Source organism: Columba livia, chromosome 7, assembly GCF_036013475.1.
Source record: "Columba livia isolate bColLiv1 breed racing homer chromosome 7, bColLiv1.pat.W.v2, whole genome shotgun sequence".
Taxonomy (NCBI): domain Eukaryota; kingdom Metazoa; phylum Chordata; class Aves; order Columbiformes; family Columbidae; genus Columba; species Columba livia.
The window spans coordinates 32014825-32038241 of record NC_088608.1 but is presented as its reverse complement, the minus strand read 5'-3'; the positions used below and the strand labels follow the sequence as shown (position 1 = coordinate 32038241).

General features: G+C 42.5%; 2 protein-coding genes across 5 annotated transcripts in view; one reads left to right on the top strand and one right to left on the bottom strand.

The window, feature by feature from the left end:
* Positions 1 to 23417, top strand: part of ERBB4 (erb-b2 receptor tyrosine kinase 4) — a 626958-nt gene that overhangs the window by 31501 nt on the left and 572040 nt on the right. The gene's annotated exons all lie outside the window — the stretch shown is intronic.
* On the bottom strand, positions 237 to 1944 carry LOC135579876 (uncharacterized). Its single transcript, XM_065069068.1, has 2 exons — positions 1688 to 1944; positions 237 to 1568 (listed from the first exon to the last, which is right to left on the bottom strand). Exon 2 carries the CDS (start codon positions 1490 to 1492, stop codon positions 503 to 505), a length of 990 nt encoding a protein of 329 aa, XP_064925140.1. The 5' UTR covers positions 1493 to 1568; positions 1688 to 1944; the 3' UTR covers positions 237 to 502.

Genomic DNA, 23417 nt, shown 5'->3' with positions numbered 1-23417 from the left:
GGCATGCTGCATGTGCTGGCAGCTGAAATGGCTTGCTCCCACATCCCTGAGCTCTTGTCTCTGCTCCTGCCTGGGCACTGGCCATGCTGCAGGGCTTCTCTGCTGTCCCGGTTTCCTCTAGTTGTTTTTTTTCCTACACTTCTATAAATATTTATATTTTCTTCCCTGCTAGATTTTTTTGTTTGTCTTTTGTGTCTTATATAAATATAGAAAAAAACACAATGGATAGATGAGGAGGCTGGCATGGCTTCTTCATGGCTGACTTCTGCCGCTGGGGAAAGCATGGACTGAATCCTCTTGGTGGCCATTTCTGGCCACATGAGAAAAAAAATACGGGTGGTGACAGCAACGCCAACTCCATTGTTAAAAATACCAAGACTATTTCTGTAGTTTTTGTATGTTTATTGTATTATTTGATTATTAGATCAAAGTCCCCTTGAGGGCTGGCGGGTGCCCCGGCTGCTGGCCCAAACCTGGTTTTGGCAGCCCCTGGGGCACCATCCTATTGTTGCTGGTGGGGTGGCCTCTTGTTTGGCGGGGTGCCCTCAGGGCTGCCAGCCCTTCTCTTCAGGGCTCGCCGGGCTCTCGCAGGGGAGCATCTGCTGTCTCGGCTAAGAGTGGAGGATGCAGGTCCAGACTCTTCTGCGTCCTCCTGTGGCTCCTCTTGCTCCCCATGGGTGGAAACAGGAACAGAGCGGTTGCCACCGGGACCCCCACGAAGGGCAGCCGATGAGGTGCTGGGGATCTCTTCTTCCTCTGAGCTCTCAGGGCTGCTGAAGGTGGCTGGACGGTGGACAGGAGACCCTCTTTGGGTGGCAGCAGGCTCGGGGGCAGCTTCAGGGCTGCCGTCCTGCTCCTCCACAGCCCAGTTTTCCCCCAGGTCCATCCGACGTTGGGCTTCCCTGCTGCAGCGCTCCACCACGATGTCAACCAGCTGGTGCACGAAGCTGCTTGTGTGCGGGCCCAGGGTCGCCCGCAGCAGCTGGCACAGTGTTTCTTCATCTGGGCCAAAGAGGCTCAGACTGGACATGACAAGCCTCTCTGCTGACGCTACTTCCCAGCGGGCACCATGGAAGATCAACCGGAGCTGGTATCGCAGCCAGAGCACGAGGTGACGGAACAGAGCTGGGTGCTGTCGGAATAGCAATGCCCAAGTGTGGGGATGGAGGCCGCCCACAGGGGCCCTTGGCACCGGTCTTCCAGCTGATGGCTCGGATCCTGCAGCTCGGTGGCCAGGAGCTCCTCCTGTCAAGTGGATGATGAGTGATGGTGCTGCAGATGGAGCGATGACAAGCTCCTCAAAGTCATTGTCCCCCTTCACTGAGTGCAGAATAGATGTCACCTTCCTTTTACAGAGGGGGCACTCTGGTTTGTCCTCAGCCCACCGCCTGATGCATGTATAACAGAATTGATGGAGGCACGGCATCACATAGCTTGCCTCCTCCCATCTATCCAGGCATATGGGGCAGCGGTTATCCAGCTCTGTGGCCATGTTGATGTGCTGCAGTGGGTTGAGGCGAGCTGGGGATGTGTAACTGCTCCCTGGCACTGCAGTAGCAGGTGTTAAGCTGGAAAAAGAGACATCGTGGTCATTGGCTGGCCCATGAAGGGGTGGAAGAAATGCCCAAGTCCTTCCAAATAGAAACCCTCCCAGCTCACCAGGCCAAGGTGTCCCTGCCTGGCTCACCTCTGCTGCTGTGGGCTGCCTCTTGGGTGCCCTGACTGTCTGAACTTGGCAGGGTCAGGAAAAATCTTCTGATGGCTCTGGGTCAGGCAAGGAAAGCTGCAAGCAACTCCTCGAGTACGACACCAGCACCGACGATAGCCTCGTTCAACACTCCAGTCCTCGCAAACTTGCTCGGCCGGAGTGCGGTCACAAGACGGGCGGTTGAGACTTGACGCCCGGATATAAGCGGTGAAGGATGAGAGGTCACAATGTGTTGCGCAGGGACGTCATAGTCTGTTGCTAGGTGACATCACCGTCCATCACTTGGGGACATCACAACAGGCCATCCTCACCCACTGTTCTTGTCCCAGCAGCGCTGAGGCCCCAGCACGCATGTCTGGAGTTGCTGCAGAGCCACTGCTCGCTCCATCCCATCACTTGTGCTCAGCATTGGTGTTTCATGCTGGTCACCAAGGCATCAGCTGTGTCTTCCCAGAGCCTTGTCAGGTCCCTCTGCCTAGTGTAGATGTCTCCAGGCAGATCTGGCAAGAGGGTTCATAGAATCATAGAATGATTAGGGTTGGAAGGGACCTCTAGATATGATCTAGTCCAACCCACTTGCTACAGCAGGGTCAGCATATATGGGTATGTTTTGGAAGGTGCTATTCAGGGGTTTGAGGAGAGGTCTTATACCTGTGCATAACCAGTGCCTGATGTGCACCCCAACATTGGTGTAGGTGCTGTGTCCTGCCACCTCCTTGCAGCTCTTGGGGTCACTGGGAGGCTGTTGGCAAAGATGCATGTTGCACCTCCCTGTAATTGCCATGTAGATGAAGAGAATGCATCCAGCACAAAGCAGTCTAGCTTTAAAGGCTGAGAATAAATTTGTATTTTATTGTATAGCCTGTGTGTATTTATTTATGCCTGTAGCTGCTTCTCAGGTCCCCAGGGTGAAAGTCATGGTTGAGGTGAACGGTCACTCCTTGAATTCACCTGCTGGTCATGGTCATGCTTGTTTCATAGTGCCTTAATCCTTCAAGAGGATCAGCTCTCTGCCGTGAATGGTCTGCAAAAAGAAAATTTTCCATGTAGCATTATGGTAGACATCCCCTTCACTTGGACAGTGTGTTTTAGCAGATCCTAAGGGATGTTTAAGATGCAGATGTTTCTTTTTTTTCTCTGACCTAACTTCCCCATGTATGATGTACATTCTTTTGATTTGTCCTCCTGCTGTGCTTTGGTAAAACCTGTCACTAAGCCTGTTTCCTTTTTTACTGAACTTCTTTGGGGTGTTTTAAGCTTGGTCTAAGTGCATCTTACAGGGACTGCTCAGAGATTTCCATAGTAATAGTGCTTTGTTGCATACCATCAGGACGACTATTACCCATGCCAGCTTGTGTTTGGCATAGGAGGGATTTCTTAGTTTTTGACAGCTAACAATTTAGGAATGCTAAACTTTCTCCTTAAATGACTACAATTCCATATTTATGCTCGCAAGATGATGGGCAAGGTAGTTCTTTCCAAATCTGCAAAATCTCAGGGGTGGATTCTGGGTAGGATTTCTGACCAAAGGAGTCCTTGAGTCTGTCTGGTTCCTCAGTCTTTGGAAATGCAGGGAGTTGGAGACCCTGGGGTGATGCTGGAAGGAGGCCATGAGTGGGCAGGCAGAGCAAGCCCCCTGTGAGGGGTCAGTGGAAAGACTGGGATCCTCCTTCTTTGTTTATTTGACATTCCTCTTTGTCCTCCTGCTCCTCAGCCTAGGATGACGGAGTGGCCTGAGTATGCTCAGCGACTTATTTCTTGAAAATCACCCAGGTGTTTTTCAAAACAACAGCAACAACAACAAAAACCACAACCCGAAATCGTGCATTAAGGACAGGAAAAAGGCCATTAGTCTGGGGGGGAAAAAAAAAAAAAAAAAGAAGAGTAATTTTGAAACTTGGCCAAAAGGATCAGCTTTTGGGTGAAGTGGTGATCATCCTGGGTCTTCCTGGTGGTGGTACATCACCAGGAACTTGTTTTGATGCTTTCCTGCCTTAAGTTTGGAGTGCTGATAGATAAGTATTTGTGTATGGGCTACACTGCTGTGTTGGTCTTCTCATTGCAGAGTGGGAAATTAATTGTTCCACCACAGACAAGACTTGAATGCTGAGTGCCTTCCTCCTTCCCCCTCCTCTCCTCTTTTTTTCTTTCGATATTTAGTCAAGGCAGCTGAGCTTAAATCTAAGATTTCCCCATGTCTTTGTGTACATCATTGAGGGACTGTAATTCCACAAAGCAGACTAGGCTTCAATTAATCACCTTTTGAACTCAGCGGTGCAGCTAATTGAATGAAACTTGCTGGGAAAGATGGAAAATAATTAGCTTGTATCTGTTAGGTTGTCAATGTGTGGCTACTGTAACAGGATTTCTCTTTATTTTTTCCCCTGCCTTTTTTCCTTCCATGATACAGTGTCGGGGATTGGCTCAAGGAGCACAGACATGAGTCCACCAAGCAACTGTACGAGCAGAGCCCATTTTAGTTGACATAAGTAGGCCTTAGTTAGCTTGTCTATTAGGTCGTGGGAAAGGGGGGAACGGAAAAGTACTGACTAAAGCAGGGTCAGGATATTTTTGAAGAGATAAGAGTCAGAAGAATGTGGGATGCGCATAGCTAGCTAAACCCAAGTAGGTGGAGTAAGTAAATGTGCTTAGCCTATTAGATAGAGACAAGTATGCATAATTATGGTATTTGGTATAAATGCACGCCATCTCGGGCAATAAAGTTGAAGTATGCTTTATCACTCATATTGGGTCGGCCGCATTTCTTCCTCCGTCCGCTCGGGTCTGGAACTCTGATGGGACTTTTCTCTGCAATTGGCGCCCGAACCGGCGATCCGAAGCGGCGGATAGAAGCAAAAGGCGCCGGGAAAGCAGCGACCGGCGGGCAAGAGCGACCGAACACTGTGCTGCGGTGTGTCGACTCCGAAGCCTGAACCGACTGAAGTTCGCCAGTGCTGGGCTACAGGAAACAAGGGCTGCAAGAGGTCTCTTAATTTAGCAAGAGGTACCGTACTATAATGATGAATAACGGGGAAATAGATTAAAAATGATGAATAACGAAGAGATAGATAACAGAGAAACGGATTAAAAGTGATAGATAACAGAGAAACGGATTAAAAGTGATAGATAATAGAGAAACGGATTAAAAGTGATAGATAACAGAGAAACGGATTAAAAGTGATAAATAACGGAGAAACGGATTAAAAGTGATGAATAACGGAGAAACGGGTTAAAATGATGAATAACAGAGAAATGGATTTAGAAGTAGCCCTAGATTTATTACAAAGCTTTTTAGAAAAGCGAGGGGTTAATTATAGTTGCGTTAAACAGCTAGCTGGTCTAGTAGCAACGGGGAAAACTAAGGGGTGTTTTCAGGATCCTGATTTATTGTTTGATGAAGGAGAGTGGAGGAAATTAGGGGACGTGTTGTGGGATATGGTCATAGACGAGGATAAAACAGCTAAGAAACTGATGAAACCGTGGAGGGAAGTAATTAATAATATTAAGCGTCATAAAGTGAAAAAGAATTTAGCCGCGGTAGCTTCACAGAAACTCGGCAAAATGGAGCCTTCCGCTCCGCCGATGGAAACGGGCATATCTGCGTTATCAGCGAAGAACCTTAAAAGACTATTAACTTGGTGCAGAGACAATAGGTATCCTGCTGACCTGTCAGGAGTTTTTCAAATAGAGACTTGGAAAAAGATGGGAACTGTGTTGTGGAAGGCAATTAGTCACCGCGAAAGATATATTCTCGGCCTTGTAACCATCTGGAAACTGATAAATACTACAGTGAAGCAATTAAAACCTGAAAAGACTGTTACGAGCATTAGTGACTCAAAACTTGAACTTTGGGACAGTATAGAGCAGAAATTATGGGATAAAGTCAGCAATGGAGATACAGAAGCTAAATCATTAGTAACTACATGGAAGCTTGAACGGTCTGCTGCTGCCGGAATTTTTGCAGCGTTGCAGCCTGATGCATTTTAACCCTCTAACTTCCACGAGAGAACAGAAGAAGTCACTGAAAATAGAACTGGACAACAGAACTGTGTGACAGATTAGATCAGTTAACAGCAAGTGAATCTGACAGTCGGCAATGTGGACATGATAATCATGACGGGAAAGGGGGTGCTTCTGGGGACTCAGGGTATAAAACTTAGAAGTTAAGGAAGCACTGGTTTTGGAATTGGCAGTAGAGAATGCTAAAGTTTGCTATCAACATGTTATTTGTGAGTTTTACAGTGCATATTATGTGCTGCTGTTTATTGCCTCTCTGAAAGTCAAGCAGCTTGTCAGGAATGTGAGTTAATTGTTTCACTGGTTGTTGTTAGAATTGTTTCTTTGTGGTATAAGTGCACCGTAAAACTTTCTCTCCACTTTTCCCACTCACGCTGCAAGCAGCCCTGTGCTTTTCCGTGGGGTCAGAAATTACTGTTTTCAGTCGTGTTCATAAAAAATCGGTATTGGGAGGTGTTTCAAAACATAGGGAAGCACTTGGAAATATGAGGAAAGAAGATCTTGTAAAATATTGTAATTAATGGTGGCTGCTGTATAAGTTAAATGATTGGGAAAAGTGTCTGGGGAATAGAATCTTGAAGTATAACACCTTATTGCAATTAATGTTGTTTTTAGGGTGAGAAGAGTAAGACAAAATAAATCCCTACAAGAGATCATTAAATCATTTCAGACAGCTGAGAGAGAGTTAACTGATAACACACAGGTCACAGTAAACTTGCCGAAGTCTGCACAATGTTTTCCTTATTAGCCTGTTTTCTTTGTGGGTATCTGTTTAAGCATGTTGCAATTTTGGTAGGTCTTTGTTATATGGTACAGTAGGTTCACAGAGATTCATGAAAATTGGTTGACTCAAAAGGTGCGTTTTGTGATAGTACAAAAGATCATGAGTAATTTAGTTCCTTACTGTGTGAATGTGATGTTAAGATTTTATGTGTAGTAGCTGTTATATTTTTTTTCTAGAGTACTAGCTTTATTCCAATATCCAGACTTGCGCAACTCTGTGACAGGCTGTCTCTCATCTCGGTGCGCTAAATTTGGCCTTTTTGTATGCACATCAAGTGAAGAATCATGGTTTTAGAATAACAGTTGTAGCGCACCAGATGAGACACTAATAAAAGGCCTTGCCCAGTCCAGCTTGCTGCGGGGGGGGGTGGATGCCAAACGGGCCTCCAGCGCGCACTGACCCATTTTGTCAGGGAGACCCAGAGGTATCTCCACCTGGCTGAGCAGTGAGCGGTTCAAGGTGCAATGCAAAAAATTGAGATATTGTCTTAAATTGGTGTAAGTGTGATCCATCTGCTTATTTGAACTTGGTATATGGTTTTCGTATCTGAGCTCAGTGTTTTAGTTTGTGTATTCATATTCGGTACCAGGGGAGTCTTGTTTGGGGAGATAATTACAACGGGAACCGGTTCCACTGCTAAAATTCCACCTTGCTCCCCCTTAGGATGCATCCTTACACATTAAAGTAATCGCTTATATTGTTAGAAAAGCATTTAAATTGTTAAAATGCTATGATAGATGTGAATTTAGAAGAGGTTGTATTTAAAAGTTGCTAGAATATTAACTGATTTGGATCTAGGACAATAGAATAATGGATTTATGTTTATTATACTGGTTTATACTGTTTTTTTTGACATCTCTAAATTGTAAAAGGTAAATGGAGCTAAGGAATGTGACTATTGCTGAGCTACTTGAAATTGCATATAAAGTGTATTATGGCTGGAATGAAATGGGAAAACAAAAGAGCAAAATATCCCAGGCCTGTGTGCAGCTCATTGTAACTGAGAAGTTTCCCAGAGCCTCCTACTTCGTACCAGCCAGTGTGCCAGCTGCGTGACCTTGGTTATATCTACACTGCACAGAAAGAAAAAACAACTGGAAAAACCTGGCTGCCCGCTTTTAAAGCAGTGAAAGGGGGGTTCTCTCTCCCCCCACTGCAGCGATGTAATACTGAATGGAGCAGTCTGAGGGTGAAGTTTAAAGGCATCCTGAGCAGACCCGTAGTTTTAATTAAACTGGACAATTAAACCAAAAATTTGTTGGTAGACTTATCCTATGGTAATTAATTGTACGAGACTTCTTAGTAAATTCACCATGCTAGTTTTTGAGGTCATGAGAGAGAATGAAAGAAAGGCCATTTTTTTTTGAGACCAATAGAATGTCAAATTTGGAACAAAGTTTTAATACATGAATTCTTATAGTTGTTAGAAACTCCTATACCTCTCTTAGGTTAAGATTTGTTAAGTAAATTGTAAGCTCAAATAACGTTTTCTGAGAATTCTGTTTAGTTGCATAGCCTACAAGAAGCTGCTTGGATGGTGCAGATCTGCTTGTGCAAGTGAGAAATCTTCAAGGAACTTAGCAGCCAATGTTTTTGATAAAGCAAATACTACACTGAGAAATCTGAAACAGGACTTCAATCCGGTAAGGGAAAACAATATCCAATAAATATGACAGCCAAAATGGAGTTAGAAACTTTGAGGGATGAATTTATGACAACTTTACAGGATGACTGCATTTGATTGGACTTACAGATTTGTCTGTGAAACAACCTGTGGCTATTGTGGGACAGTATGATGAGAATGCTAACAGACTAATATACCAATTGTCACTCTGATCAAGAAAATGCAGGGAATTAATTTAAGGCCGTGATCCTTTTGTCATATATGTACCATTTACGAAATTTAAGGAACCTCTGAATTTGATTTGCGATTTTGAGTACGTAGTCAAGATCCAGCACACGTATCTGATTCTGAACTGTGTTTTTGTTTTGTTTTGTTTGTTTTGTTTTGTTTTGTTTTTTAAACAAAAAGGGGAATTGTCAAAAGGATTGTATGTGATGAATCACTTGTATCTAAGTGGTACAGCCTAAATTTGCCCTGTGATGAAACACTTTGTAACTATGACCCAAAACCATGCTAAATCAGAAAGAACCTGCATTAGTTATGGTCAAATCACTAGTTAACGTTCAATGGTAAAGTCCATACCAATTGATAACCTGGGGGAGAGGTTATGCTTATGTTTTTACAGATCAAGAGCTGCAATGGTTGCCAGCACGAAACGTGAAACCTGTGTTATCTTCCTGACAATGATTGTTGCAGCTGCTGTGTTTTGGATGCCTGCACAGACAAAGACTAACATGTGGATTACTTTAGCCAACATGACTGACCATCTATATGCCTAACTACGATGTCTCTGGAAAAAACGTTCCACACATGCTTGGTTGGTGTCTTCCTTGATGACTACAGCAGCATCACACGACTGTTTCAAATAGTGGTTGATGCAGAGGCATTGCAACGAACTGTAATAATACTAACACGGCACTTTGGATTAATTGCCACCTGGAAGCAGACATCGAACCACAGGAACTGGAATTGATGGCATCTATGCCCATGGACACTTGTATCCAGCCGGTTTGTGAAAAGTGTCAGAACAGTATACAAGAACATGAATGGACAAAACTACAAAATGTTAATGCTACTCTTGGTGACTACAGAAATGAAACTCGACGGTGTAATGCTTCACAGAAGAATGCAAGGGATGTCATTGACAGCGACCCTAAAACCTCCTGTATGGTGTATTCTTGATCTGTGAAGATAGAGCCTGACCAGGAATTCCTTCTAACGCTGTTGGAGGACTGTGTATTTTGGGACTATTAACTCTCTTAACGTCCAATGTATCTATGATAATAGATCACAAAAGAGCAAGACGAGAAAAACACTTTTATGGATTTACAGAATAAGTCGAGATCCATCCACGAGGAGATTAAACAACTTACGGACCATTCACAGAAGATCAGAGAGGATGTGGGCCTCTTTGGCTTAGACGGCCTCATGAACTGGTTTGGACTAGGAGGATGGGTAAAATGGCTTTTGCAGAGTGCTCTGGCTATCTTAATCATAGTAGTAGTTGCATTAATATGCTTGAGTTGTGCTATATCATGTATTAAGAAGATTTTAGAGCAGACACTTGGGCAGGCTCTGCTCATTAATAAAAGAAAAGGGGGGAGATGTCGGGGATTGGCTCAAGGAGCACAGACATGAGTCCACCAAGCAACTGTACGAGCAGAGCCCATTTTAGTTGACATAAGTAGGCCTTAGTTAGCTTGTCTATTAGGTCGTGGGAAAGGGGGGAACGGAAAAGTACTGACTAAAGCAGGGTCAGGATATTTTTGAAGAGATAAGAGTCAGAAGAATGTGGGATGCGCATAGCTAGCTAAACCCAAGTAGGTGGAGTAAGTAAATGTGCTTAGCCTATTAGATAGAGACAAGTATGCATAATTATGGTATTTGGTATAAATGCACGCCATCTCGGGCAATAAAGTTGAAGTATGCTTTATCACTCATATTGGGTCGGCCGCATTTCTTCCTCCGTCCGCTCGGGTCTGGAACTCTGATGGGACTTTTCTCTGCAATACAGTTTACATATTTTTAAAGTATAATTAACATAGAAAGACAGAAAATATGTTTTCTTTCTTTGTGCTGAATATGGCTAGTTATCACCTGTCAAGATGTCAGGATTTCAGGAATGGGGAGATAAATACTTCATGTTTCATGGAAGACTTCCCAAATGCATTTCCAAAGCAATCTCAACACCTGTGTTTTCTCAAGGTGGTGAGACCCTGGGGAAATTGTGGCAAGGTGGTGGGCACCCGGGTTACACTTTTGTCCCATTTCTTGGCTGTTGGCAAGTGGTTTCTCTCACTGCACTGCCTGTTTTCTGCGAAATGGAGAAAGTGATAAAAATTAGGTTTCCTCCTGTTTTTAATGTGTTTTGAGATTTGTGGGTGAAAATCTTCCTGAATGGAGTAGTATTCATTATGAAATGTCATCTAAGGTATAAACCTTGTGGTATTTACTTGAATAAAATGCTCTTGATTTGCTAGGAGCTGGACCAAAGCAAATACTGTGTGATGCTGTTTGTGGCTTGTGTTTCCCAGTGTTTTATCCAACACAAAAAATGTGGAAAACCTCTAAAATAGCTTTTTTTTTTTTTCTAAACTTGGTGTGAGCAGCTGGTACATATAGATCCTGCACCAGTGCTCACTGCTGTGGAAGAAGGCTTCAGTGAGCAAAGCACCCCGGTACATGTTGAACTTCAGCACATGAAATGTTTTCATCTGTATTGATGTGGCTGTAAATGCAATTTCAGAGGACTTTTCATTGGAAGAGAAGGATCGAAAAGAGAGAGTTTTTAACTTACTGGTGATTTAATCTGTGCAAGTGAGTTACCCTGTAGTTATTATAATGCCTGTTGTAAATTGCAGTGTTTGGTGTTTGCAGTTTTGCACGACTGTGGCAAGAGACAGGCTTCCGTGTGTGAGCCAGGCAGGAGGTGAATCCTGTCATTGTGAGCCCATGGGGTGCTCAGCTGGAGCTGCTTGCAGCTGGGGCTGTCCTGGCATTTCTGCCCATTTAGCCAAAGAGTGTTTGCTCATAACTTAGTTTCCCTCCTCCTCTTCTTACAAAAAAGTAGATCTAATTGAAGTAACTATCCTGAACATTACACACGCACAGGGGAAAGGTGAATACATGATCCATCTTCTGGTGACTCGCAATATGTGTTTGTGCTGTGCAAGATGCTCAGAGATGGTGTGCACCTGCAGGTTGTTAGCAGCGTAGTAGAACAAATCTGTCAAGAAAGTAGTTATTTCATTCATTTGAAAATAGATGCCTATTATATAATCTGGCTTCCTAAATGATTAATGTGTTTGCAGGCGATGCTGGTGCTGCTGAAGGGTCCTGGGCCCTTCGCAGCGGGCACTGCAGCATGTTTGCTTGTTTGCCTCCCAGTGTTTTGGTCCCCTCCATCTTTTCTCAATAGCACTTTTCTTTGCAGCATGAAAGCTTTGCATAGTAAGGACCTCACAGCACAAGAATGAGTGTTACTTCCTTTTCTTTCTTCCTTTTTTTCCCTCTCCCGTTCTGCTCTCTGCATCCACAGTTTTTGCTCTCTGCTGCCAGGCCAGAAGCTCTTTTGTTCTATCAATAGGGCTGGCCAAGCTGGGGGGCTGTAGCCCTCTTTCACCCCTGACAGCTCACTAGGAATATGTGTGTGTTTGTGCGTGTCTCTTTCTTTTTTCCTCCCATTAGCCTTTCAGAGTAATTAGTGTGGCTTTATGGCTGAAGTGGTGAAGAGCATAGCACAGTGAAATCTGCCTGTACTGAAGTGCAGCAGAGGCTTTTATTAAGCTTATCATTGAGGAAGAAATCAAAACTAAAAAAGTAATGACTTGCAAGCAGTGTAACAATTTGTTACCCATTTCATTTATGCGGGACAGCAAGCTGCAGAGAGGTCAAACTCTGTCTCTTGTCATGCATCTCTAATCCTCAGCAATTTGGGGCTGCAGCTTGTGCCCCCTTTGGACCCTCCCACTGAAAACCTCTTATTTCCCCTCCCAAACATTTATTTGCAAAAGTTTCAGTTAAAAAATGTTGTGCAGAGAACAGTTTCCAAATACGGTATGGAAAGCCCTGTGTTGTATTAAAATGTACGCTTAGGGGGAAAAAATAAAGGTACTGTGGTGTGACTGGGCTTCCGGAAGATTTTGGCTCACCAGATTTCCTCCACATCTGAGAACTCCTGTGTGAATGCCAGCTTATCCCATGTTAGTGCCCCTGGATTTGAAAACCAGCGTGATATCTAGTTGACTTTATGCTCAGGTAGCTTTCTTGTACAATACTTAATTTTCATTAGCTCTCTTATTAGACTCCTTTTTTTTTTTCCCCATGTAGAGTTTCATGTAATAATAATAATTGGACATTAGTTGAACAACTGTAAGTCATAAGGTTTTGGCCTATAGAGAGCACTTTTTTTTTTTTTGACAGATGAGATTCTTTTTGGTAGAGGGATTTAGGTAATTTTTTCTGATCTGCTTTCTGTTGTCCTACCCCTAGAAGAGGGTTCCCTGTAGGTACCTGCTGTTTCCATTAAATGTCCAAATGAGTTGCTGCAGTGTGGGGCTGAGCCTCATGTGCTGGGATGGGAGGACTGATGCTCAAGATGAAGAGCTGTGAGACATGAGATGCAGGATTCCCTGGCGTACCCAAGAAGGACTGTTTGCTTGAGTGAATGTGAAGAACTGGGATGACAAGTGGGGGCTGGATTCTAAAGGTGATGAGCATTCAGCTCATGTATTTTCATGGCCTTGAATAAATTAAGGTCCACAAATCTGGATTTCAAGAACACTGGCTGCTTTGTGCATTCACTTTAGTGACCTGTTATGATGTCTCAGTTTTTTCTAGAGCTGGTCAAACTTTTCCACATGAATAACTTTCCCAGTAAGAAAATTTGTTTGACTTAGTTCAAAGTTTTCTAGAAAAGAAAACTACTTTTCTTGGGTTTATTTTTTTTTTCCCTAACAGTTCAGTGTTCAGTCTGCCTTAGCTTAATAACTGGAAAGAAACTGTTAATTTCCCTCCTTCTTACTCAACTTCTTTTTATCTTTCTTCTTAAATGAAAATGAAATAAAACATCTTAACATCCTGAAATAGGCACCCAAATGTTTTGCAAAATCGGAAAGCAAGTGCTGTGGAAATGAAAGTTAACTGAAAATGGGAAGTCACTTCTTTAAAAGGGAGAAAAAAAAAAAAAATCTGTGCTTCTAGAAGGAAGTTCCTTGTGGAAAATCAAATTTTGGGAAAAGATCCTTTCTTTCTCTGCCTTTTATGTATTGTAATATTCTGCATAAAAATCTCAAATACTTGTGGCTGCTTTGCGTTTGGCAGTAAGGGAATAAATGAACAATTTTACATCCATGGCACCTCTGAAAGGTGCAGAGAAAATTATTCTGCTCTGCCTATTGTGCCTCCCCAGGCAGAAAGAGGTAAGGTGGTGACAATGTCCCTCCTCCTGTAAGGCAAACTGAGGTGATTTCATTTTAGGGAGCAAAGTTGTCTTTTAATAAGTGCCTCTCCAGTGGGTGCTGCTGTGGGAATACTGCTGATGACTCTCCTGGCCACGTCCCACTGCTGGTCCGCCTGGACATGTTGCTGTTCCCATGGAGTCTGGGGTAAAAAGGTGAACATAGCTGCATCACCACCCAGGGGAAGTGAGGATAGCTAATGTATTTTGTGGTCCAGATTATACATTTCTTATGTTCTTTGGAGATTAAATGTATTTGCTTCATAAATTTGAGCAAACTACTACAATTCTAACCCAGCATGACTTGTTTTGAGGTGTATATTTAATAAGATTATTGAAATGCCACGATACTAAAATCCAGACTTTGTCAACAGTGTGGAGCTGCAGTATATGGCTGCTTACCTTTTGCTTTAAAATCTCCTTGTTTGTTCATTATCTAGGGGCACATCTCCATACAGACTGCATAGCGTTGTACACGGTTTCCTGGGGCCCTGGTTTAAATGAGAGCTTTTATAAAAGGACAGAAATTATTACAGCACTAACTCCATGCATAGTTAGAAGAAAACAAACAAACAAACAAACAAACAAAAAAAAAAAGTAAATGAAAGAAGTATAACAACCCTCATCAGTCTGTAGGAGTTGGGATGAAAAGAGCTAAGGATTGCTATCTAGGTGATAAATGGGTGAATGTCTGAAAGGGCTTTGGCAACAAGAGAAGACAGATGAAGGCAAAATGGCTGCTGTCTGCCTGCTTTCGTTCTTTGAAGAATATTATGATTAAAGTATGTTTAGCATTCTAGCCCCTAATCGAAATGATGTTTTGAATGAGAGGGTACAACAGTAATAAATTAGGGCAATTAGTGACTGTATCGCTTTTTCATATAAAAGTGGTGTACCACAGCCTCACACAGAGAGGGAGAACCTGATTTCAGAGCATGACATGAGCACATACCTGTGGGAAACCTGCATTGGGGTGTCTTCAGTTGATTGCTCCATGGTTCTCCCCTCTCCAGTAGACAGACCTTGCATCATTGTCCATAGGACTGAGATCCATGAGGTGAGGAATAATTCGTGTGGAGCACTCTGTTATGGTCATGCTAGAAGGCGGCTGAAGGGATTGGGATGGGAATTAGGGAGTTCATTTTGGGAAACATTTTGATCAGATCTGACCGTGTGCATTGAATTTGCTGTGCTTAGATAGTTTTTGATGGTCTCGTTCAGTGTGAGGGAGAACATGGTACTTTTTAATGCCATGTCAGCCCAGTTCAGTGAACAGTCAAGGACCAGGTACTTCAGAGGCACCTTGTAGATCTTTTGTGGTACCTGAGATGTTGCTTAAAGTTCATCATACGTGCTTTAATGTGGAGGGGTGAGTTTAAGCATGTATGAGAGCTTTATGGGATTGGGCTGCAAGCAGGAGAGGAAAGTGCCTTTTTTTTTTTTTTTTTTTTTTTTTTTTTTTTTTACCTCTGTGCTTCTCCTGAAAAGGTCATTGACTTGGTGGGATCCTGCCCTTGTGGAAACTGCAGCTCTTTCCTTTTTGAGATTTACCTGGAGAAATGTTTCTGGAACAAAGAGATCAGATAAGATGTCTTGTCTGTGTGTGGCATTTGGGTTGTTTGCTGCCTGGTCCTATCAATACCAGTAAGTGGCATAGGGCTGTGCTCATCCTAGGGGAGAGTTGGGTGCTGTCTTACCCACTTTGTCACCAGTTTGGAAGTTGTCTCTTTCGGGCACATTGCTGTTGCCTCCAGTTTGAGGTGTTGTTAGCTCATGGCCTTTACAGAGCTTGTTTCTCAGCCTCTCCACCATTAAGGATGTAAAGCCAAGTGTCTGCAGTCTCACCATCAACCTTTGGCTCGTAAACTGTGCTTTCACTTCTGTTTTCCCTTGTTCCCAGAGCCTATAAAACTTAACTTCTAGTAAAGAGACACAGGTGATGTTATTCTAACAGTAACTCTTACTGAAGGGGTACCTCCTGCTTTTCAAGAAGATACAAGGCTTATATAAATAAGGTAGGCAACCAAGTCTAACCAAGAAATGAAATGTGAAATTCAAAATTCAAGTGCCAAGTCGTTAGAGGCAGTGTCAGCCTTCTGATAATGTGCTGGTCCCTTGAACTTTTAATTGATTAACCAATCCACTATTCTTTTATTAAACACTTACATACTGGATGAAAGTAGTATAGTGGGCTTTGATTGTGTAAACAAGTTAGTCAGCTTTATGTTTATATGGTGATATCTAAGTTATAATTCTATACAACCTCTGATAGTAGCAATCATAGACTTTAATAGAATAAACTGGTATCAACTGATTAAATTCTATAGTTGCTTCTCTAGTTCAAGTGACTCATTTCCTTAGATAAGCATTAACGCTGTGCTACTCTCCTGTCACAATTCCCAATTTAGAAATAGCTTAGTCTCACCAGATTGTCAATGATCTGCAGTCGTGCTTAAAGTAGATATTTTGATGACTTCCAGTTAAAACAAAATAAAACAAACAAAAAAATCAGTGCTCTATAGGGAATTTTCAGTGTTACTGGTCGCTACCCTATAATTTGGTCTGCAGTTCAGTTCTCTGAAGTGTTCAAGCTGCCTTGGGGCAAAGTTTTGTATACCTACCATAACCTTGGATGATCTTCCTCAAATTGTCTTGTATGTGCAGCAGATTTTTTCCAAAACTGCTCCTCAGCTTCTTGCTCCTTGTGTGACCTGAGAGTAGAAGGGATGTGCTATCCTCCCACTGGGGTTTAGACACCTCTGCATTCACAAAGACTCAAATAAATGGAGAATGAGGTTTGTTGTGTTGCCAGACATGATAAATTGGGACAGGAGAAAAAGGGCTCACTTTTACTTCCTTCCAGATTTCACAGGTAGTTGAGATTTTATCCAGGACCCAACCTGAGCCTTGTGCTAATCGTGGTGGCCCTGGTTCTTAAGCAATAATGGAGAGACAGCTTGTGTCTATGCATTTCACTAACAACAGTGATAAAAGTGGTTGGCAGATGGGATCTCTGATCTGTTCACAAATTCATGTTGTGCTTTGGGGGGCTCAGCCTGCTTTGTCTAGTGTCACGTCCCTGACTTAACATGCAGCACGCACTGTCCCGTCTTTGTGATTTTTGGAGAATTCTTCAGAAAAATACATTCATTTTGTCATCAAAATGAACTCATGCAAATGTGCAACTAATCATCACATCAACTGAGATGGTGTATTTACTAGCCAATTATTATTTTTGAAGTTCTGCAGTAAATCCCCTTTCTCCTTAGCTTTGTTTAGCAAAGACCCTATGTCTGTCAGGACCTATATCTTTTGCATTACTTTTCTGTAATGAGTCAGCTCCTCAATTTTCTTCAGATTTTTCACTACCCTTTTTGAAATCACTGCAGACTATGAAGGCATTATGTAGAAAATACATAAACTCTACTATTGGCACTTATTACATTGCAGTGCCCTAGGGCATGGGTGAGTTCCAAGAGGAGGACTTCCCTGGCTGAAATTTTTTGTCTTTTCAACAAATTCATATCTGGGTGGGGGTCAGAAGGAAGGACTAGAAAACAGTTGTTAATCTGATAGATAATGTAGGTGAAGCTCGTGAGACCTTGGCTACTTCCTTGAGGAGCAGATGGATAGAGACCAGCTGGAGAAGAGAGTTGGGGGCAGTTGGGCAGAACTGAACACTGATTAGGGGAAGAAAAGGATTGCATGTGAGAAAAGGCTTTGATACTTGATTAGGTCTGGACAGCAAGAGAGGTGAGATGATGCTAGAAGGAAGGAACTACAAGCATTAATCAAAACCTACAGGTTTTGAACCTATGTTGTTCGAACTCATTAGGTCAAAATTGTTAAAAGTTCTTGAATAATCAGGTGTACGTTTCTGGGTCAAAAGTTACGTAACCTTTCTGGTCCAGTAGGACATACACCTTGATGAGTTGCAATCCCATAGTGTTTGTCTTATAGTCCGTGATGTCCTCCACCTCCAGCCAGAGGTGGTCTGCTCTGACTTCCCCTCCAGCAGCAGGGAGCAGGTGGTGAGCCGTGATGAAACTTATTCTCTGCAGCCTTTTTGGGATTGAAGCCTTCAATGTGAACAATTATCTCCTTAAGGGGGATGTTGTGAGACTCTTAAATTAGAGGCACCTTATTAGCCACACTTCATATGCTAAGCAATAGTTATAAAAAGATGCACCTTGCTGCTAAGACTGAGTGATTAATTTGCAAGCCAGCGAGGAGTTACATTGTGCTAACAATTACCATATTTGATAGATTAAAGCCCACACTAGGATATCTGTTGCCTTGGGAGTTTATTTACAGTTCCTGAGCTGTGGCAGGCAAAGAATTTGTGGTGTGACAATTACTATATAATATCTTGACAATCTTGTGTCACATTTAAAAATAACGCCCAACCAGAAAATTTCGCCCATCTGTTTGTCATGCAGGGTCCCAGCCCCACCAATCCTTACCATTGAGAAGCTTAGCTTCTTCTTACAACAAGTATCTGTGGAAAACTTCCCTTTTGTGAAAAGAAAATTAAGAAACCAGGAAACTTGTGGTTTGCCCTGAAATGAAGAAGTTACCTTTTGGACCATAACTGTATAGATTCTGTGGCTATAACTGTATTCATGTATAAACTATTATAACATAGAGCATGCACAAGAAACTGCAGTTTCTCTTGTTGGAGTTACTCCAGTATGGCACTGAAGAGGTGTGATTATTTATACAGGGAAAGACGATTGAGTTTATGGTCTAGTGGCCTGAGAGCTTCATATTCCTCAAAACAGAGGCTAAAACTATGAGGGTTGATAGTGGCAAAAGAAGAGGAGAAGGAAGTTACCCCTTCAGCTCTTGTTCTGATGAGAAATGGTGTCCTATAAAGTGACAATGAAATTCCTAATACTTTCTTTTTTTTGCAAACCAATATCTAGCTGGCAAAGAGCTGTTGCCCTTGGTGGGTCTTGGTGTGAGCATCATAACTGGTGTTCAGATCCCTGCATTGCAGTAGTGTTGTCCACGAAGACAAAAATAGATGCGCCCCTTAACACCCATCCCTTTAGGAAATTTTTGACCTGTGTCCTTGCTTATGTAAAGTTTTTGTACCTTTTATCTCCCTCTTTTCCAAACAGCTTTATTCATTCCGACTTGCTATCAGGCCTTGTTTTAATAACTCATGAGTCTCTCTTGTCCCTGCAAAGCAGAGAGAAGGACTCTGCACGTCAGAAGCCTTTAGCAGTGCGCAGCACACAAAAGGTCATCGTCCAGCTGGAGTGATTTATGGGCCCTGGGTGGCTGGGGCTCTTCCCTCCTCCTCCTCATTCCCTGCATACCTTTGTGCCTATGTCACCATTGGGCACTCTCCCTTGGTCCTCACCCTGTTGTATTACTACTATTAGTTTGTTTTTTATTTTTTTTTTGTTTTTAATGTTGAAATGAATGATGGTAACTGCCTCCTATAAACAAGTTTTGGGGAAAAAAAGGCGATGTGAACTCCAGCAACCCGGACGATGTATGGGGAACAATGTTTCCCTTGTTCCAGTGTCCCTTTCAGGCATCCGCAGCTTGCCCGGCTCCGGAAACCCGGCTCCATCCCGGGGATGTGGGGCAGGCACGAGGACACAGCATGCTGTGCCGACTGGGGGCTTGCAAAGGCTGGCGTGTCCCTTGGCATCCCAGTGACGTGGCATTCAGGACGGCGCTGTGTCCTGTGCATGAGTTTAGTAGTCATGGGGCTTGGAAAAGCTGCTTTTGGGTGTTTTTTTTTTTTGTGGTTGGTTTGCTGTTTTGGGGCAGTCCTGCAGACCAGCTAGACTTAACAAGATGATTCATAGCTGTTTAGTCTTCATTGTCATCATATTGATTCTGCAATCATCACTAAGAGATTTCTATTACTATATTTTTCCTTTGGCTTTCAGTAAATCTGCCTTCTGCCCTTCCGAAAGCCAGTAGCAGACAACAAGAATGCTTTGAAATTGCATTACAGGGATCGCTGCTGGTATAAATAGATTTTACTTTGCTGGAGCTGCTCTGATTTACATGATCTGAAGATCAAACCTTAACTGTTTGTTTAGCTCTGGTATTTCTGTTAAAAAATGGCACTCGGTGATAAATTCCCATTCATTAGAAGAGAGAAGAAAAGGAATGAAAGGGACAGCATCTTTTTATCTTTGTCATTTTGTAGACAGAGAGGATTTATGTTCCCTGGTTTGAAGCTGCATCATTTCTCACTTCTTTAACAGGGGTTAAAATTTTTGTATTCAACTTTTTATTCTTTATGGAAAAGAAAACTAAAAAGATTATGTTCTCCACTCAGTACCTCTGCTTGGCATCGCAGGTAGCATCCTGAGAACACTCCTTGTCTCTTTCTTACCTCTAAGTACTGGGTTTTGATACTTATATCAAATATAGGGTTTTGGGAGGGTTGTCAGACCCAGTCACATGAGTGAGACTACGTATGAAGCAGCTTCTCAGGAGGCATACCAAAACCAGCTCCTTTGTTTATAGCGAGCAAGATGCTAAATAGGATGGATTTTCTGTAAGGTAATTGTAATTGAACAAGAAATGCATTTATCAAATGCAAATTATAGAAGAGAAAGGAATTAATGTGTGAACACAGGTGGAAAGTGTCAAGTTGTTATTGCAGAAATTTAAATAAAGGTGGTGTGTCCTGTAGTGTGATGAATCACAAACAAAACAGCCTTCGAGGAGTGATCTTCCAGCTTTAATGCTGGTGTTAAACACATCACCCAGCCATCGCTGTCTTGAGGTCCAAGGGATTCCAGTAGCGCTCTGTCATGAAGGGCAGTGCAGATCACAGTGGTTTGGGGCAAGCCATGAAAACTGCAGGAACATGTTTTCAGAAGCAGCAGAGCACTTAGTAGGATTTAAAGCAAAACTGTTTGAGTTCCTGATTAAACTTATCATTTCAGTTGGAAAGGCTGATTTGTTAGGTAACTTTCCTAGTCAAAATGGTTCAGACAGATCAACCTGCAGTCCTTCTCCTTGCCATGAAGACATGGGTTTTCTCCAAGGAGGACCATCTGGTCCACAAGAAAACCAGGTACCTGACACACCAGTAAGACTTGTCATGAACTATTTCTGGAGAAACAAAGAGGAAAAATTGCTTGGAACAGTTAAGGAAAATGGAATATTTGTTTTGTTTTTTTGGTGACAAGATATGAAGAGGTGAAAGAAGACTGCTGTTTTTACTGAGTGTTGGCAAATAGCTGATTATTAGCAGTTAAGAAATAGGGCTTATCTTATTGCTAATAAATTGCTATCAGGTAACAATCTGAGCACAAGCACTAGGTTTTTCTCCTTGCATCTGAACCCTCTGGTGGTGGTACAGTTTTGCACTGGTACGTTGTGGACATCCGGAGTAGTTAAGGGAAAAAAGGTGGAGATAAAATCAGAGTTCAGACAGAAGAGGTGCCTGCAGAGACAAGTGTCATATAGATTTTAGTATTAAAAAAAAATTAAGGCAATAAAGCTAGACACAGAAGTGGAAGAGAGGCTATAACATCAGTGGCCATATGCTACAAAAAAACAAGCAGGGGGGAGGATTGGTGTAGTGCGACGTAAACTGAAAACTCTCCAGTGGGCTTAGCAGGACTTAAAATAGATAGGAAGATAATAAACAGTGCAGCAAATACAATGGAAAAGAAAAATACTCCAGCATGCTGAAGAGGTCAGCCAGTGTCTGCTTTAAAAGCTGTGACAAACAATCCCTCATTTTCTGAAATTGTGCTTTGGGGTCCTTGGTTTGTTCCAGGATGCAGCACAGTCTGTATACAAGCTGCAGAACTGAGAAAGGACTGATATGGTGCTTCACTGTTGCAAAGCCTAAGTGCCTCAGTTTCCCCGTCTGTAAAATTCTGCAGACTTCTTCATGAAATTCTTTCTATAAAAAGCTACAGCGAGGATTGAGGAGATACCTGACTGTACACAGAAAACAGTTGGGAGTTGATCTAACGTCCTTTTGAAGACATAACTCAAATATCTGTGCTGCCTGTAGAAGGGAAGTTGTGTCTTTCCTTAGAAGGATATTATTTCTATTAATTCTCCACAAGTGACATGACAATGTTTGCAGCATTAATGGGACTGTCTGTCCAAGTAGGAAATGTAGGACTCTTAATTGTGGGCCCTTTTTTCACTTACTTTTGCTTTGGTCCTTGATTGCTACATTGATATTTAACATTTGTCATAAGTTCGTTTTAGCTGGGTCTCATTTCATGTACTTGTTACTTGCTCTGTTGCTGATTTGAGAAGCATTTCCAAAATCGTCGGGATTTTTCTGGCTTCATACCGTTCTTTGAATTGGGTGTTCTAGGAGATTTTAATGCATCACAGACGATGTTTTTTTGGCTGTATGTCAGAAAAGTGTTCTTGGGGATGATACGACTTCACTTTTTCACTAATTTACTTGTCTCCCAAATGCAACAAGAAGCATTTTTGTCGAGCAGTTGATTCCATCCTCCCACTCTTTTGGCTTAAAAAAATGGCAGTTACCCAAAATTCACACTTAACTTGTCACCTGTAGACAAGGCATCCCTGGTGCCTGGTGCGAGCCGCTCTGTGTTCTGTGACAGGCTGGTCTGCACCAAAGCTGGGGTGGGGAACTGCCTGGGCTGGGCAGGACCCCATGGATGGACCAGGCTTCAGCATACCAAACGATGCCACACTCACGTGTGTACACAAGCAATGGTTGTGTGTGTGTACATACAAAATAGGTGGCTATATGCATGTGCAAGTTTGTGGAATCCTGTGCAAAAAGCCTGTCTAGGAACCTCTCTGATACTTTCTAGACCTGTTAGCAGTGAAGCTTCCTACCACTCACCACCTTGAGAGCCAGAACACTGCTTTGGGGTTAGGGAAATGTATATTAAACAACCAATAATACAAAAGGGTTTTTCAAGCTTGCCCAAATAGCTCAGAAGCTGTGGCCTGTGGTCCATGTCTGGTGAGGGGCAATGGAAACCTTTTTCCTGAAGACACTTCTGGTATCACTTGCTGCAGCTTTGGTTCAGCTCTTCCCAGCTGCTCTTAACTAGAAGTCAGCACATACCCTGAAGCACAAGCATTTGTATTTCTTCCAAAGCTTTTAATCATCACAGTAGTAACCCTGGTTGGTCTCCTTTTAATTTGTGGATTATTCACATGTAGTAGAAAAAGCAAAATGTGTTGAATATATTTTTCATGATTAATGGTTTTGTCCAGAGTTATTGCTGGTGAAGATCTGGGCATAGCAGTAGGGGTATTTTGTTGTTGTGGTGGTGGTTTGGTTTTTATTGGCTGACATATCAAAGCAAGGGAAAGCCAAAACTGTTTGGTTTTTTTGTTTTTATTATTTAATAGATAATTCAGAATGTCCATTATCTTATTGGTGTTATTTTTAGGGATATAGAAGGAACAGGTTGTAAGATGTGAGTGGTTTGATTTTAATTAGTTCTACTAAAAGCTTTGTTACTCTTTCCTATTCTCTTTCTGTGAAAGTGACAGCAAAGCAAAGGCAAATGTTTGTGATTCTGGCTGCTATAAGAAGGTGCTGATTTTCAGACCTTGTGACACAGCTTGTCAGCATCTCCAAATTTCTTTGTGATCCCAAATGCCTGCGCTTCTTAAGTGCTCAGCTCTACCTAGAAAAGCTGTGGCAAATGCTATCCATGCCAGGCAGTGGGTTGAGGTTATTAAAGAATTTGTTATGGTTATTTAACTGAGTGTTTCTTTCTTTGTTTGTTTGAACCTTGTTACATGGAGAGCAGCAGCATCTGTTATCTTTAGGGCTTTGAAGTTATTATCCAAAAATAAATAAAGAAACAAACAAACAAGACAT